The 17,439-nt window shown below is 43.2% G+C and overlaps 1 protein-coding gene and 1 long non-coding RNA gene across 3 annotated transcripts in view; one reads left to right on the top strand and one right to left on the bottom strand.

Annotated features, from left to right (window-relative positions):
* Positions 1–3,744: 3,744 nt before the first annotated feature.
* FADS2 (fatty acid desaturase 2) overlaps positions 3,745–17,439 on the bottom strand; it is a 26,133-nt gene continuing 12,438 nt past the window's right edge. The window contains exons 8-14 of one of the 2 annotated variants that reach the window (XM_035326768.1): positions 17,342–17,418; positions 17,026–17,123; positions 14,531–14,627; positions 12,008–12,087; positions 10,744–10,869; positions 9,507–9,580; positions 3,745–4,072 (exon numbers count right to left, since the gene is read on the bottom strand). In XM_035326768.1, coding sequence (XP_035182659.1) covers positions 9,529–9,580; positions 10,744–10,869; positions 12,008–12,087; positions 14,531–14,627; positions 17,026–17,123; positions 17,342–17,418 — 530 coding nt within the window. In that variant the 3' untranslated portion in view covers positions 3,745–4,072; positions 9,507–9,528. Of the gene's footprint in view, positions 4,073–9,176; positions 9,581–10,743; positions 10,870–12,007; positions 12,088–14,530; positions 14,628–17,025; positions 17,124–17,341; positions 17,419–17,439 lie in introns of those variants that run through there. The other variant, XM_035326767.1, reaches the window with a different exon arrangement.
* LOC118167423 overlaps positions 12,032–17,439 on the top strand; it is a 27,459-nt gene continuing 22,051 nt past the window's right edge. The window contains exon 1 of the long non-coding RNA XR_004751128.1: positions 12,032–12,168. This is a non-coding gene — a long non-coding RNA (uncharacterized LOC118167423). The remainder of the gene's footprint in view (positions 12,169–17,439) is intronic.

Here is a 17,439-nt window from a genome sequence, read left to right as displayed (position 1 = left end):
AGAGGGCTTGCCCACGGCGCCGAGCAGGGACCTGTTTCCATTCCTCCATGTCTCTAAGGTCCCCTCCATCTGCCTGACAGCAGCAGGGCAGGGTGTCCCCCAATATCTGTGGCATATTGCCCCAGTGCCTTTCCCACAGGCATGGCAGGGAGTTGCCCCAGCAGCCTGACTCTTGCTCCCACACCCTTTTGGCCTGATCTCTCCTCCCTGTTTTGCGTGTGATTCAATTTCATACCACAGCGTAGACTGATGAGGCATGCCTTTGCATTTCATTTATGGATTTCCAGTTCAACAGACAGAAATGTTAATGGGATAAAGAAGAGAGAGGAAAAACAGAGGAGAGGGAAAAAAAAAAGAGAAACCTATAATTTCTTTTTTTTCCTCCTTTTCCATGGACCAGGATCAGGCATCACTGAAAAGTTTTTTTTTTTTTTTTTTTTTTTTTGTGGTAAGTTATTTAAAACAAACACCACCACCACCCCTCAAACAACAGCAACTACAAAAAACAACTCCACCACAGCTTAAACAAATAGTCCCAAAGTGTATGGCATTTAAATAGGGAACTGGGGAAACAAAACAGGGAACAAAACAAGTATGTGACTTGTCCAAGGTCAGAGGCAGAATCTGATGCTGCAGAATTCAAGCCCAGACATCGTTTTCAGGGGAATTGTTGATTTTTGCAGGGATATGAAAGGGGTCATGGTGAAATGCTGTCATGAAAAATGAACACTCTAATTCTGAAGTCATCCTGAAGGTGTTTTGCCCTCTAGCCATGTTGCGTTGAATTTCAGTTACATACATTACCAACTTAGATGTTTATTTTTGTTAATATTTCGTGAGGTTAAGCATGATCTGGATACAAGAATGAGCAAGTGATTGGATTTGTATTGGCAGCTGAGCCTTCAATTACATCTATGTTTTTTTTTCCACCTCTGGATTGATGTTGAAAGAACTAGCCATTCTGCACGGCTCCCTGATGAGAATGCAACAATGTCTTCTACAGATTCAGGAATCAGATTTTGGGGCTTTTTCAAGCATTTATAAGCAAAAATTTATTTATTGATTAGTATAGCTTTCTTTTTTGACTATTCTAATGGTTATTATAATCAGTTTAACTACTCTCGTAAGCATGGTCTTCTGGTCTCAGAAAAATCTCTGAGATGTACATCTCTGGATTTACATCACCATGACAGCGACTGCCAAAATCCCTCAGAAACCTCTTCACCACGGATGCTATACTTTCCTGATCTGGGATGTTACTTCGCACAGAAAAGGGCTGAAATTATTTCATAAACTGCAGTAGGGACTTAGGCTGAGAGGGCAGTAAAATGGCACAGACCAAAAAGATGTAAAGCTTTATTTGTATATTATACAAAGGTGCAATTATTGCACATTATTTGTGTGTTATACAAATGTACAATACCCAAGACCCATGCACAGAGGCTCTGGCTGTGATATGGTCACTGGCCACTCTGATAGCAAGCCAAAATCACAGGAGAGACAGTTCAGTAGGGTTGCTGTGTTTTACATGAGATGGGTCACTGCTCAGTGCCACAGAGGAGTGTGGATCCGGGCACAAGACAGCTGTTTTGCTTGTCTGATTCATTAATTAACTTCAGCTACACCCATCACAACTAGGACATGTGCAATTACAAGCAATTACTGTGATTAATCTTCTCATTGTCCTATAAATTCAGCACCTGGCCAATAAGGTGTGTAGCTGTCTGCACTAAGGGCAATGCTTCAGGCAAGGGTTATGCTTCTGTGTAAGGTTCCTGTTCATTTGCCTTTTTCGCACTCATTTCTTGAGAGTCTTGAATTTCTGCTGAGCCTTCCTTGTCTTTTTTTGGTTTGACCTGAGTAATCTGTTTGACATTCAAACATGAGTTGGTAGCTGTCAGTGGGAGAGCTCTGCTACAAAATTGCACGGTCTTTGAGGCAACAAAGCATCATTCACTCCAGTGGAGCAAAAAGCCATCGTTCACATCAGCGGAGCTTCCTCATATTTGCAACCAAGCAAACTCTGCAGGGGTTAGATGGCACCTTGATTTGCAATAGAGATTGCTGACTTTGGATCTTGATTGAAGCAAGATGCTGTTATTCACGTTAGTCTTGAATGCTGGACACCTTTATCACTTGGTATCTCACAATTAACCCCAGGCAGGAGTAAAACCCCTCTAAGCTAACTGGCTAATTCTGATCAAGAAGTGCAGTACAAGTTATTGTGGGCTTGTGCAAAAAATGTCTGCAGCAAAACTGGGCTTTGGGCTTGATACGTGTTCTCAACTTCTCGCTGGCCACCTGGAAATGGACACACATGCTATCTAATTCTGCAGCAGGCTGTTGGACCTCAGTCTCTCTGGGGTGCTAGGAAAGGCTTTTTGATACAGAACAAAGCTGTAATTTAGGAGTTGTTCAGTGATTAGAGAAGGCTTTCAGTCTAATGCCTGATTGACAGGCACTCCATTCTCTCAATGAGTCCAGAAAAAAACCACATGAAAGGTAAAAAGTTGGATAATGCTCATTTTATGGTTCAATTTATATTGCTGTTTACACACAGCACTTGTTACCATAAAAGCTAACTTATCCTACCCCTAATCACTGGACTTGCACCAAGATATTTCAAGAAACAAACTTAACTTTCCTTGCACGTCATGAGTCGGCCTGCGTATCTTTGAACAGGATCCCAGTTATGAGAATTTTTCTGCATTTCATCTTGCTGGTCACATCAGGGTGTGTGTTTTTGCTGGGATACATTTTAGTAGTCGTTTCCTTTGAGTTAGGCTTGCCAGCAAACTTCTTGTCTTTGTTCCTATTTCCAGTAGTTAACTTTGTTGTTTAACAAAGATATTTCTAACAGTTTTTTTTTTAGCAGAGAGAGTTTAATGTTCCAAGACGTGGAGTTATGCGTTCCTTAATGTATCTCATATGCTATAGTAATAACTGGAATGGCACTATGGTTGTTTTACAGTATATTTATGGGGAAAAGTGAAATATATAGTAAATATTGCAGCCCTTGTTCTGTGTCTTTGACCTGTTGGACTAGCATCACTAACATTTTCCTATAAACCCCTATAAAAATAGATGTCTGCTATCTTTATTCAGGATCACAGAAGACTATTTTTAAATCAAACCTTTTGAATGACTCAGATTTTCAGCTTGAGTACGCTGCTGTTGCTCAAACAAAGTGAATTTAGACAACTCATGGCTCAGTCCATAAGACATGCAGAAAAGATTCCTTTATAGAAAAGATAAATCACCCACGCTGCAATCTCAGCAGTGTATTTATGTTTAACTCAGTAGATTTCTCACTCTGAAATGGGAAGTAAGGGAGTTTATCCTGTAGCTCTTATCTGTGTAATTGTTTTCATGTTGTTTCTGGTTAGTGTCTATCCACACCCATCCTAATTCTGTCAGCAAGTAAAATGCAAAAATAGTAACTTCTGTACATAAACGAGACCTTTTTGTAATTATCTTCTCCCCTCAGTGTCATTCAGCTGTCCTGTAATGGTTCTACTTCAGCGAGAGGCTGAGCAGCATGACAAACTGCTTTTTAGACCTTGCCAGTAATAAATCTCTGTTCTTAGGGCATAAGCAGCTTAAAGAGAGCTGGAACTGAAGATCTGGTTGCCTGGCATACAAGTGTTTAACGTAAGAGTTTTAGGCATGTTTTATGTTGATTTCCTGCCTTAGATTCCTTACCATGCACGTGCAGTGCAGGGAGGGAAGGCATTGAAGGGCTTTATTTCAGCTAACCTGGGGAAAGTTTAATCAGTCACAACTGATGAGTTGAACTTTGGACAAGCAGAGCTGAAGTCTGAAATCTAAAATTTGGAAAACTGGAGAGCTTGCCACATTTCAGCTGATGCTTGCAGATTCCCAGGTACAAGTACTGTAAAATCAGGAAGTGTTTTAGTATGGCTGGCATATGTGTCTTGAGCATAGGCATCTTAATCCAGGATGTGCACTCAGAACTCTCAGGTCCTTGTTCCCTTCAAACTACGCTGTGTAGGGATGCTCGGAGGTTCTGGGAACAGTTGCACCAGGGAGGAAAGCCAGATGATGTATCCATTTGCAACAGTTTGTTTTTGTGTAAGAGCCTCTTCTGTTTGTATTAGGGGATTGTGTTTACTCTAGGATCACATAAAAGTCCTAATAATGGAGCAAGGTGGGGTCATTTTCTGGTTTGAGTTCTATGACTTCTCATGGAGTGCTTTCTGTGCAGAATGAGTTTACCTATGAAGCAATTAGTGTACTCTGGGAAAGTGGTATTGATTTAATGTACCAGATAACCACAGGCTGTCCTCCCCTGACTTACCGCTTCGTCGTCTGATCTGGGGCAGCCTATGTGATTCCTACTCACGGACTCTGTCCATTGTTCTGTGCCTCTGTAGCTGGTGATTCAGTTCAGGCAGGTTTATTTGCAAGGACAGGCTCCCAGTTCCGTTAAATGTGACTGCCTTGAAGCCTCTGGGCTGACCTGAAGCCCACTGACTCCATTCAATCAAGCTGCCGGATAGAAAAGCCACTGCAAGCTGCTTAATACATGTGCTGTAGTAAGCCATTAAGGGGTAGAAAAAAATGTCTTTCAGACAAATTGCAAGAAGCTTCTACAGAAGTTTTCATATAATTATTATTTTTTTCCCTCCTCTGCCTCCCTGAAGCGTCTGGAGACTGTATTTGAATGTTTGGGCAAATCCTTCTCAGTGGAAATAAATCATTTTATTTGATGACTGTTCCCAAGACAAGGGTAAACATTGCTACTGTTCCTGGGCTTGTGAAGAGTAGCAAAGAAATCTGTCTATTGTCAATGCCATAAAAGTAATTTCATTAATTTCACCCAGTGCAATGGAAAAGAGGCTTTCCACAATAACACTGCAGGGACTCTGGACACGACTGAAAAAAAAAAACATACAAAGCATTTTTTTTATGGTCAGCAAATAGTTATGATTTTAATGAGCCATAGAATACACCAGAAAAAAAATTGTTCATTTTGAGTTACTGAAATGTGTTTTTGAAGAATGAAATAATCAGGAACATCATACAAAGAATGTGGGTTTGGTGTTTTTTTTTCTAACAACTTCTAAAGAACATTTGAGATGTTAGGACTCGGGAAGGCTTTCTTAGGAAAGCATCTACTGGAAGAGGCCATGGCTGGAACATGGCCATTTTTACAGAAGGAAAAGGATGTCTTTGCCCTAATGAAGAGCTAAAATTCAGTCGGTGTGATCAGAGAAGAGAACGCATCCTCTACGTCCCCTGTAGCAAGCAGCTGGTGCCTGAAGCTGTGTCCTGATGAGGCTCTACTGGTGCTCTGAGCCTCCCAAGCTTTTTTTCAGTAAAAAGTTGGGATCTTAGACTCCTTAAATTCTTGCTGAAAGGAGAATCTCAGTGTGAGTACCCTCATTCCCATCGTGCCTCTCCCTGAAAACATGGGGCTAGATTTCTTGTTAGTTCACAGAGCTGGCGCTGACCCATGGCCTTGCGTGGAATTAATTCGTTTGCTGAAGATCTAGGTCACAGTTTTAATCAAGCTTAGCCAGGATGCTTTGTGGGGGAAGGAGACGCACCAGTGAGGGCACAGCATGTGTTACCCCTGTACTGTCCCTGCTCTGGCAGCTGGGGGAGGACAAGCTCAGTGCAAGATCCAGTTCCCTGCGAGGTGTCTAGCGATGCTGACTGCCTCTGCTGCAGCCAGGCTCCACCGTTTTCGTTGAGAAATGACAGAGCACAGGTACACCTCGTGCATCCATGCAGAACCAGCGTCTGTAGCCAGAGACTAGCATTTAAAGGGAGAACACTGGGCATCTGGTTTCAAGTTGCCTTTTCTTCTCTGTCCACCTCCTTGGTGCTTTTTCTCCCACTCATTCACTGCTGAGCCCGCTCCCTTCACACATATCTCCTAGCTCCGTACTACTCCTTCTGAAATACATGCCCGTATCTCTCCTGCCCGGAGGTTTCTTTTGCTTTCCCTGCACTTGCTTTAGTTAATGCCTTTCTCTTCCAAGCCTCTCTGAACGTGCTGGTGCTCCCACGTGTATGCCAGGCCCCGCTAACAAGCTGAAGAGAAGTGAAGTCAGTCATTTCCTGACTATTGTTTGGTTACTGGGCCTGAGACAAGCGGCGCTTCTGACTCACGGCTTCTGTATGCTGGCAAGTGCTCGTGTAGCCAGCGACGTGGCTCAGATGAGTTGATCTGCAAGTCTTTGCAGGTTTTTCAAGAGGGAAATGAGATCCATTCATTTTCAGAGAAACTACTTAGTTTTAGTCCTCAGCTGGAGCAAAATTGTGCTTAAATTTCAGTGGTTATATAATTTTGACGGCTAATTGGAAACTGCAAAGGGAAGCTCATCCAAGATTGCTGCATTTTGCCCTGGGGACCAAGCCATGCAAGGCCACGTGAAGCTTACAGCCATCCACGGCCGAAGTTTGCAGTTCTGCTGGAACTTCTCAGACATCTGTAGATCAGATTTCACTTTGGTGCTACTTACAATTTCAACAAGGCGGATCTCTCCAGATGTCCTTTATTTTATTATTTTTTCTTTTGGTCAGGGGTCTGTTTGATCCGATTAATAGATGGAGAACTCGTACATTGAGGTGCATGTATAACAGTTTGACTTCCATGATAGGGGGCTGGCATTTTTTTTGGAGGGAGGGGAAGAAACTACATGAGTAATGCTGCCAGCGAGGCTTTGCCTGAAAAAGTCACCAGCTTCTTATGTTTTGACAAGACAAACTTTCTGAACATATGAGTACAATGTGTAAAAACACAAACGGCTTGTTGTCACCAACAAGTGTTGGTGCCCTGTTCTTTGCAGGGCAGACCCTTTTATCTTGCAATGGCAAGAACAGTGCATGAGACGTGGAAGTCACTTCTGACTATAACATTACACTTTTATTTTTTTAATCATTTTTATTTCTGGATTTGAGCAACTGAACAATTTTTTTTTTAAGAAGGGGGGATTTTTGAGGGTCTGAAAAAATCAAGTAGCAGGGAGAAGAGCTAATATCAAGATCTATCCTGTCCCTCCTTTCTTCTCATTTGTACCTTGCCCTAAGGTCTTAGGGAGGAAAAAAAAAAGCCCATTTGCATAAGGTCCTTCCTTCTGTAGACTGTTGCAGCATGGTTGCTCTCCTAGAACCTCTCAGGTTCTTTCAGCCATCATCAGTTGTAGCTGCTGTCTGCTAGGCACTGCTAGGCCAGGCTGTTGGGTTGGAAGTACTTGGGATTTTTAGCAGAAAAATCATCCTTCCAGCAGGCAGGTCAGAAGCCAAAGTGTTAAAGCAGCACGATTTACCTAGGCAGAGGTACAAGTTCCCTGCAGGAATGTTTCTAGGTGTTAAAGACCAAATGCTTTCCCCAAAACGAAAGGTAAGATAGACAAAAGAGGACAGAGCTAAGGAGGAAGAGGCATCTGTACTCAGGAAACATCTGCTTTGGAAACAAGAACTGAATGAGCCAAAAAAATACAAGCAATCAGAAAAATAAGCTGTTTAAAAGATTGCACCGCTGGTGAGACAGTGTGTTTGTGGTTCTCCCTGCTGGAGCTGAGGCAGTGAGAGACATTCAAGCAGTCAGAAACAAATGGACATAGTAAGGCAGTCTCAGGAGGGCTAACCACAGCTGCCTGTTGCTGCCTGAGAAGTCACAGCAGGACGTTACTGTGTGTGGCGTTAGAAATCAGCTATAAAAACTCCTCCATTTCTGGTCAAGCTTTAGACATCAGCAAGGTTTTGTCCTAACTATGTGTGGTGATACCTCAGGTGAGGGGTGACAGGAACATGAAAGTAAGTCCTTTACACACCTCAAGTGTTAGTAGCCGGGTTAAGGTGCAGTCCTGCCTACGAGTTTCCTTTCTGTAAGCATGGGAATCTCACCTCGTTCCCCGAAGTGGGAGGGAAGAATATGGTTTTGGAAGTGTCCGGCCACAGTGCTGGAATTGTCTCTGTGCATGCAGAACCTTGCTGATTCTGTGGGACTTTATTAGCATTGGAGGACTTGATAGAATCAAGATTCAGAATTGGACAAAATAATGATATGTGCAAATAATTAATGTATCCCTGTTGTGCTAGGAAATGTGCTTTGAGCTGAGACAAGCTGTTGGAACTGGGCACTGATTTTGAAACCATGGCCCTTTATCATAAACTAGAGAATATATCTGTTCTCTTGTATTACAACTGAATCAAAAGCCCTTGATTTCTCTGCAGTGGGCTTCGTTCTCTGTTAATGAAGCACCTGGAAGCTGTTCAACCATATCTCTGGTTAAGCCATTCATGGATTTTGGCAATTAGGTGTTGGACAGAAAATGTTGTAAGGGGTTTCTATAGAAGGTTTCACATCACCAGCACAGCCTGGTCAATTCTGTTTTCATCCACCTCCCCAGAGCACCTGGGGGGGGGCAGGTCGAGTGGTTGGGCAGCTCCTTCTTGGTCTCAGGACAAGGATACACAGTCCTGGCCTCTGATATGTCAGGTAGGTGTAGACAGGCAGAATTGGGTGTTGCTGAAGTACACTGTCCAGCTGCTCTTGCAGGTGAAAAGACCATTTGTGGTTACACTGGAGCATTGGTGGCAATTAGTAGGTTGTGTGTCTTATTTCCAGTTTGTTTTTGAGTAAATTACTGACAATTATAATGCTCTGCCAGGCCTGCTCATTAAAGGAAGAAAATAGACCCTCTACCAAAAGGAGATATTATACCACGTAAGCCCAGAGATCTTTTATGGACACTTGGAAATCCGTGCTAGTTGTAAAAATACAGACACAGTCCTGTATTAAGAACCCTGACCGAAAGGTGCTGAGATGTGAATGGTTCAGGGTCAATATCCCAGCTTTTACTGAAGTGATGCTATGATTAGAGAAAGAAAGGCAGGAGAGAAAACAGAGAAACCAACAAAGGCACAGTAGGGCTCTGAGCAGGATTGAAAGCCACACCATACAGCAGCTGCTGGTCCCCACGGAGTGTGATTCCTGCAGGCAGAGCTGGCAGGGAACACAGCCCACCTGAGCTCCTCTTGTGCTGGTGAGCACAGACTGTTATTTTTAAGTGAAACTCTTCTGAATGCCTCTTTTGCACAAACATGGATTAAGAAAAGGCGCGAGCTGACACGAGTGTCCTTGGATTGCAAACACTCGCTGAAGCCTAACAAGTCATATGTGTCTGTAAATCAGGGCTAGGGTGTTTTAGGTAGAGCTAGAGTGAATCTCTAGTGAAGAGAAGGTGAAGGGCAGATGTTAAATGCTCCCTTTTTAAATCTCCCTCTCCGTTCTACCCCAGCCTTCCATTTTGTGCAATACAGGCACTGGGTCTCATCCTCTGAAGACTAGGCTGAGCACGTTTTAAATCTGTCTGTGTTTAACAAGTTGCCTGAGCTCCTACCAGTAGCAGTTCACAAGACAGGAAACTCCACTCAAACTGTGCACGTAGATACAGACTGAAATCTAGCAGTAAATGACACACATGATTCCCCCCCCCCTTCACCACCCACCCTAGCCCTCCCAGTCACTCACACCCCCATTAAGATTCATGTTCACTTATGGAGGTAAGCGTCCAGCCATAGATCTCCAGATTTCTTTAGGGACCTGTGGGAAGAAAAAACAAATGAAGAGAAGTTTGCTTGCCTTGTGAATCTTGCCTGTCATTTTGTTCCTACAAAGGATTCGTCTGTTACTGAATCTGGGCATGAATCCTTAGGATACTAAACGTCTTTCCTCAGTAGATCAGCTATAGTAAGAGAAGCTAGCTATGTTGTTCTTTAGCCCCCCAAAGTTTCAGACTCAGAGAGCAAGATCTTCAGGTGCTGCCCATTGTACTACCTGTAGTTCCTCCTATTGCAGCTCTATTGGGAGGGCAAGTAATTGCTGAGATGGTTACTGAAAACTTGCATAGGAGCATGACCTCTGCATTTTAGGGTGCTGGTATAATCCCCGTGTCTCGGCGTTGGGTGGATTTTCCTGTGCTAATTGCAAGATGGGGCAAAGGAGGGTTGGGAACAGTTTTCAGCCCTTCTGCATCTTGGGGCCAATCTGCGTTAATTTGTGTTTTCTTAGAACGGTTTTCTTGAGACTGCTGACTTAGTGGAGATCTATGGACAGCAGAATAGCTTCTTATACTCCGTGTCATGAATTATTCCCCTTGGAGTAACCGAGTCAGAAACATCAATGCAGCCTGCCTGGTGATTGTCTATTAGACTCATCTTCACCTATGTTTTTGGGGAACAGTCCTTTGCTGCTAGCATGGCCAAAGTGGGAAATGGCATGGGCTGTAACCTGATTCATTCCCCTTGGATTCCTCGGTTTGCAGCCCGAAGATGTGCTGCCATCTTCCAAAGGGAAGAATCACCAGCTGTGAGAACAGCATTTAAAAAGGATATGATTTAAAAAGTCTCTATTAAATCAGTTCAGTGCTGATTTATTGCTGGTTTCACATAGCACTTTGACAGAAGTGCTCTGGTTGCAGAAGCTGCTCTGGGGGCTAGTTCTTTCTTCTCCCATGACATAGTGAAGCAGCTTCCCAGCTGTTGTCAGCTGAGGTTGCTCCTCTCTAGCTGTGTCACTTCTGCTAAAAAAACATTTCTGCAGGTGTTTCTTGGATTGTGATGTGAAGGTTACTGCCCCAGTGAAACGAGGTTACGAAATACTGACATGCTGTCTTTCAAGGACCTATAGTGTCCTGAATTCTCTGTAGGAAAATACATAGGATGTTTGTGAATTGCAGGCTGCAGATGGTGTTAAAAGGACCTTACCCAATTATGTCTACAAATGCTTTTCCAAGAGGCTTCTCTTCATATTGGACTCCGTACTTGGCACATAATGACTTCACCAAAGGTTTAACTTTCCAGAAATTGTGCCGTGGCATTGTCGGAAACAGGCTTGAATAGAGAAAGAGAAAACAAACCTGAGAAAACTCTAGAGACTAATCCCAAGGGATGGGCATCTTTGTCTGCCTCCTCATAGGGGCTAATTATTAATGTCTCCTCCTCAAGCTGTACAAGTAGACAAAAAGAGGCAGAGAGACACCCATGCGTTACAGTACTCTGCTTCCAAGTAGCTTGTGAAAACTGAATGCATTCATTCTGCTGCTGTCGTGCCTCAGAACAAAGCTGTGTTCAAGAGAGATAATGAAAGACAGTTTATGAGAAAAGGACACAGCTGGAATGTGAGGGGAGCAGGAATGAGGAAACAGCCCCAGACTGTTGTGATAGCTGTCTGTTTCCTTTGGGCAGAACTCACTCTTCTTGCCAAATTGGATAGTCAGTGAACCTGTTTTCCATCTCTGGAAACTTATGGAACAGAGAAGCAGGTATTAGAATCTGGGATCACCTTGTCCTATACTTTTCAATGAGGATTTCCTAAGCTGGCTTCCAAAACAGTCAGCTTTACCCTGGAAGACATTTATTTTATATTTTGATTTGTCACTGGTAACGGGAAGACCAGGCATGGCCCTGGTTTTAATATCTTTCCTGAAACCTAGTACTCAGCAGTGTGAGCAGTCCTACACAGCTGCCTCCAGCTATGAAACACTCAAATTCTTTTAGTCCAATACAGACAAATACAAGGTCCTGCACCTGGGACCACATAATCCAAGAGTGTAGTACGGACTGTGATGTTCTGGCATCTAAAGGGAGGCTACAAAGAAGACAGAGACTCCCTTTTTACAAGGAGCCTAGTGGAAAAGACAAGGAGCAATGGGTGCAACATTTATATGGGGAGATCCTGATTGGACATAAGAGGAAATTTTTTTTACTGTGAGAACAACCAATCATTGGAATAACCTCCCAGGGATGTGGTGGATTCTCCAACACCTGAGACTCTTAAGGTTGAACGATCTTGTCAGGGCCCTGCTTTTACCATGAAGGGTTGGAGCAAGGTGATCTCTGAGCTCTTACAACCTGGGCTCTTCTATGATTCTGTCTCATCTCCCACATATCTGTAGCAGAGTTTTCCCTGCCTCAAGTTCAGCGTTGTGACAATCTGGTAATGACCAAATGATGCTGGGTCCATACTCACTGGTGCTCAATTTGAAAATTCAGGTGCCCAGTGAACCAGTCGTTGAAAAAGGACTGCTCGATGTTGCAAGTGGCTGCCAACTGTGAAGGCAAGAAAGCAGCTGTGAATATTACTGAAGCTTCACCCAGAAATCAGCACAAAGCTCCTCTTCTCTGTGCCAGGTAAGAGAATGAAATGTGTCTTACTCCACTGCTGAGCTGTCAGAGTGCAGAAGGCTGCCCTTCTGAGCTAGCTGATTGCAGCAAGGGGAGCTTTAATCCTCCTTCAGGGATTGCTGTCAGCTGTTGTGCTGACCGTGCTTTTACAGGTTTGAACAGCGGTCAAGGGACAATACAGGGAGACGGTCCCATTTGGTGACATGTCAGTCCAAGTAGAAGCTCCTGAATCTCTATCTAGTCGAAGATCAGATGGTTAACAACACTACCAAGATGGGAAACTGAGGAAGAAAAAAACATGGGTGCAGGAAGCCTACTTTCCCCATCCCATCTAGTTATCGTCCAGTGTACTTTAAGTGTAAGATCTAAATAACAGATAAATATTTCTTAGCTACCTCTGCTATTGTAAAAATACCTTTGATTGTCACGTTAGGTAGTCTTTTTAAAATCCTCTTGGACTTCTAACTGGCTAAACTGTGATTTCTACATGGTTACTATAGGAGATATATTCTCCTCACCCCTCAAGTTGGGTCAAAATTGCATCAGTGTCAGAAAGGTTTATCACTTTCTCTCTCTTTTTTTTTGGTTATATCTTCATTCGCTCCCTGCCACATCTCTCTTGTTCATAATCTCTTGCTTTCGTAATACCCCCCCCCCATCACTTTCTTTCCATAAGTATATGAATCTACTAAGATTTACATATTTAATTTGAAAAAAAATGCTTAGGTGTTTAAGTGAATCATGGCATAAGGGAAGGAAAGATGGGGTGGGAAGGCTATACAGAGGGATCTGGACAGACTGGGCCAAGGCCTACAGGATGAGGTTCAGAAAGGGCAAGTGCCGGGTCCTGCACCTCGGGCACAACAACCCCAAACAGAGCTACAGGCTGGGAGATGTGTGGTTAGAAAGCTGCTTGGCAGAGAAGGACCTGGGAGTATTGGTTGACAGTCGGCTGAATATGAGCCAGCAGTGTGCTCAGGCGGCCAAGAAGGCCAGCAGCATCCTGGCCTGTATAAGAAACAGTGTGGCCAGCAGGGCTAGGGAGGTGATCGTCCCCCTGTACTCGGCTCTGGTGAGGCCGCACCTCGAGTACTGCGTTCGGTTTTGGGCCCCTCGCTACAAGAAGGACATGGAGGTGCTCGAGCGAGTCCAGAGAAGGGCTACGAAGCTGGTGAAGGGTCTGGAGAACAAGTCTTACGAGGAGCGGCTGAGGGAGCTGGGACTGTTCAGCCTGGAGAAGAGGAGGCTCAGGGGAGACCTTAGTGCTCTCTACAACTAGCTGAAAGGAGGCTTTAAGCTAGTGAGGTGAGGACTGGTCTCTTCTCCCAAGCACCAAGTGATCAGACAGGAAGAAATGGCCTTAAGTTGTGTCAGGTGAGGATAAGGTTGGTTATTAGGAAAAAATCATTCACTGAAGGGGCTGTGAATTATTAGAACAGGCTGCCCAGGGATGTAGTTAAGTCACCATCCCTGAAGGTCTTCAAAAAACATGCAGATATAGTACTTACTGACATGGTTTAATGGCAGACTTGGCAGTGCTAGGATAAAGGTTGGGCTAGGTGATCTGAGAAGTCTTTTCCAACATAAATGATTCATTCTATGATTCTGTAATTCTATGAAATTGCCTGGCAGACTTTGAAAGACCATATTTAAGGCTTCACTAACAACTACAATTATTACTTGTACTAATTAACATGAGATTATTTCTTCTCTCAGCTCAGTTATACCAAATTTATATAGCCAGTGTCAAAGTTACTGCCACTATCCTCTGGGTCTGAATGGGACTTGGTCCACTACAGATAAGAGGTATACTTTCAGTGCATTTATCTTACCAGGTGTTAAAGAGATTCAGAAAGCAGCTGGCTTTTATTTCAGTCCTTATTCCCTTAGAAAACTACAAACTTTAGAAATATACGGAGCTCTCTCTTCAGCTGGGGCTGATGTATTTTCAGCACAGGGATAGCACGTTGATTTACAGCAGCCAAAGATAGCATTTAGGGTGAACTGTTGATTTTCATTGAGGCTCTTCTATTTGCTCATGTGTGTGCCTACAGATACCACAGGAAGGTCACATCATGCTTGAACCTGATACTGCCTCAAATGAGAAAGAACAACAACAAATCAATCTTTTGATTGTCAAGGTTAAAACAGAAGTTTGGGCTTCCATGTCTTGAATCAGCATTACTGACTCTGGGAGAACAACTCTACGGGACAGGTCATGGATAGAGACTGTATACTAGTATTTTGTATATTTTTGGGGGGTAATTACTTGGGAACAGTGGTAATCCATCCATTGTTTTGAGTAAATTTCTAATCCAGTTTGGGGTGAGTGTAGTCAGAGATGTTCTTTTCCCTCCCAGTTAGTTACCTGGGAGCTGAGCCAATCTTTGTGTTTCTCAAAATCAATTTCCATTGGAATGTGATTCATCTGGGTGACCCACACAAACCAGTGACTCTCCAGAAACCTTTAGAAACAAACAGAGAAAAAGCACAACAATTTATATTGCAGACCAGGATCTGAGGTAATCTGGGGTTTGCAGGGAGCAGCAGGAGATACTGCATGAGGAAAGTCTTACTCCAAGGTATGGAAGTAAACAACTCTCTACCTAGGGAATCTACAGAGAATCACTTCTGCAATGAATTTCTCTCTGTCTTTATAACTCTGGGACTAATGTAATTATGACTACCTTTACAGAAGGACATCCTACTGAGCTATCCCTCTCCTTCCTCAGAAGTAGATTGATCTTTCTTGCTAATTTTGCCTTTCTGTAAACAAGGATGATCCAAGTACTTGAAAACAAAACAAAACAACTGAGCCCTGATTAGAAGTTCTCTGAACTGTTTTTATTTTTCTAGTTGCTTGCTGGATACAGATTATTTTCAAAATCCACCTGCCCATTGGTGCTAACTTGATCACACTAGGGGTCCCACCTTTGCTCTCTCTGTACCTTTACCGTAATTCTGAAGTCTGACCTGGACTGGCAATCACTTTAAAGGGGCTTACGGTATTAAAAGTACATTTTTAGCCCTTGTAGAACAAGTCTGCAGCAATGCACTTTATCCAACACAGATTTTCTATGCTGAGACTGAGATGTATGTTGGCAAGGTAGTTATCCAGGAGCGTCTTTGTTCTAGGCTTGATTTCTGAAATAGCAGATGATCTGAATCTCTGCTTTCACCAGCAGTAATTGCATATAATTACAGACTGGAGTAAGCTAATTAAAGAGAGTGGTTTTGGAAACGTTTGGAAGTCTGGATTTTGAGGAGTATTTGTTATTCCTCAGCATTTTAGTCTAGCTTCTAGAGGATGAATGAGACTGTTTATGTCATGCATCAGCTATTTAGAACAATCTTAACTTTCTACAAACTACTCGTGTCTAGGGTCAAAGCAAAACTAAATGTTTTTGTTTAACTTTATGCCTTATATATATATTTTGATTGAAAGTGGTGACCCTCCTTACGTATCCTTATTTCTCTGAGCAACGGGAGAGCTGAGTACAAAGGAACATTGTTCGCTAAGGCTCCTGGGGCTCTTCTCTTCCCGCCTCAAGTATAACAGAGCTATTATTAATAGGGAACTATCTCCTGATGAATCTTTATGATGAATTAGAAACAATTGCAAGGGGAATATATTCCTTCTTGCATTTTTAGCTTAATCAAAACATTAACGTTTTTGAAATAATACGTCAGTTGTTGTCAACTTGTCAGCTTGATTCCAGACCAAAAATGTTGGCTATGCATTTACACAAACGTATATCTTTTGTAGTTCCTGTTTTTCTTAGGACTGAAGTGTTTTGAAGCTATGAAAACTTCAGTCATGAACAGTGACATTAAATTTTTTGGAGGCAAATCTTCATGTTTTGTGAAGGTTATTGTGCATCCGTTGCTATTTCTTTTTACTCTAACCATATTTACTTATTTATTTAGAAAATGTTTTTCACTGTGATGAAATGTTTTCCTGAAATTAATGCTGACTGTGGGACTAAATGCCATTCTTTGGTACTAGCCAGAAAAGCAGCAGATATCACATACAAGACAGAAATATGTATTCGGTGCTGCTGTCTGGAATAGCGTAACCATCCAGTGAGTAAACCTCCAAAGTCCTGCCATGCCTGATTCATTCTGGCAGCTCATGCTTGTAGTTCATATTTTTGTGTCTCTCACTGAATTTTCCATTCATCAATCACACAGCAGTAATTAAATTAATACTCTTTCTGTACTAAGAGCAGCTGTTCATGAGGTCTGCTAATGATAAATGGCCAGAAGACCAGTCAAAAATCAAGATAGACAACAAGCACTTCTCCATGGATTTACTGAGGGGTGAGAGGCAGCTTTGGAGGGGTCAGACTGGAGCGTAGGGGCAGGAACACTGAGCTGTGGTGTGAAACAGCTTTCAGAGGCCATGAGCTCTGCATAGAAGCAATGATGTATGCATGTAATGTACAGGCCATGCACTCCCTTGCACTGGGAGAAATGGTGAGCGTTTCACTTACAGTGCTCATGAATTACCTTCCCAGTGAGCTGGGAAGAGGGAGGCTTGAGGCACTTTATCCAGCCTCACATGACGTGGAAAATGCATCAAAGTGTTGGAATCAGGCATCGTGGGGAATGAGGAGAGAAAGGAGAATCCTGGCTGAACCATCACAAGTGCTGAGCACCAGCTCCAGCTCTGCTGAGAGAAGTAGCACTGGGAGATGATAAGGAGAACGTGAGGCAGTGAGAACACCCAGGATAATGCACGGTGAGGTAAATGACTGCAAAGAACCTAAACAGCGAAGACATGGGGCCCATAGCAGAGCTGAGACTTGGTAAGCCCAACACTGGAGGGAAGGGAGAGCAGCAGGGAGCTCCTGTATCTCCTACCTGACAAAAGTGAGGAGAGACAGGGATCCCAGAACGCCATAGAATGGGATGTATGTGATGAAATAGCGCATGTAGTAGCTGAAGGCCCAGGCTAGGTCCTAGGGGAAGACAGAAAACATCAGGCATCTCTTAGCCTATTTCATACAACATGGCTCTGCTGGTAATGGTGAGGACACTGGGAAATTAGCAGAAAAAAGTGTGATCCCTTCACACCCTCCCTTTGCCAGGTCTCTTTGACTGGCCTCTCTCCCTACTCAAGTGTAATTTCCTATGTGTCAGCTGGACCCCACAAACACTGAGAGAACATTTCACTCACCGCCCAGAACCTGCGCTTGATCATGGTTGAGATGATTTGGATTTGGAAATACACGGGGATGAGCAGAGGTGGGAAGACTGCAAAGCAAAGGGAAATAT

The sequence above is a fragment of the Oxyura jamaicensis genome, chromosome 5, assembly GCF_011077185.1.
Source record: "Oxyura jamaicensis isolate SHBP4307 breed ruddy duck chromosome 5, BPBGC_Ojam_1.0, whole genome shotgun sequence".
Lineage (NCBI taxonomy): Eukaryota > Metazoa > Chordata > Aves > Anseriformes > Anatidae > Oxyura > Oxyura jamaicensis.
The sequence above is the reverse complement of the archived record's forward strand: the minus strand, read 5'-3'. Positions and strand labels throughout refer to the sequence as shown.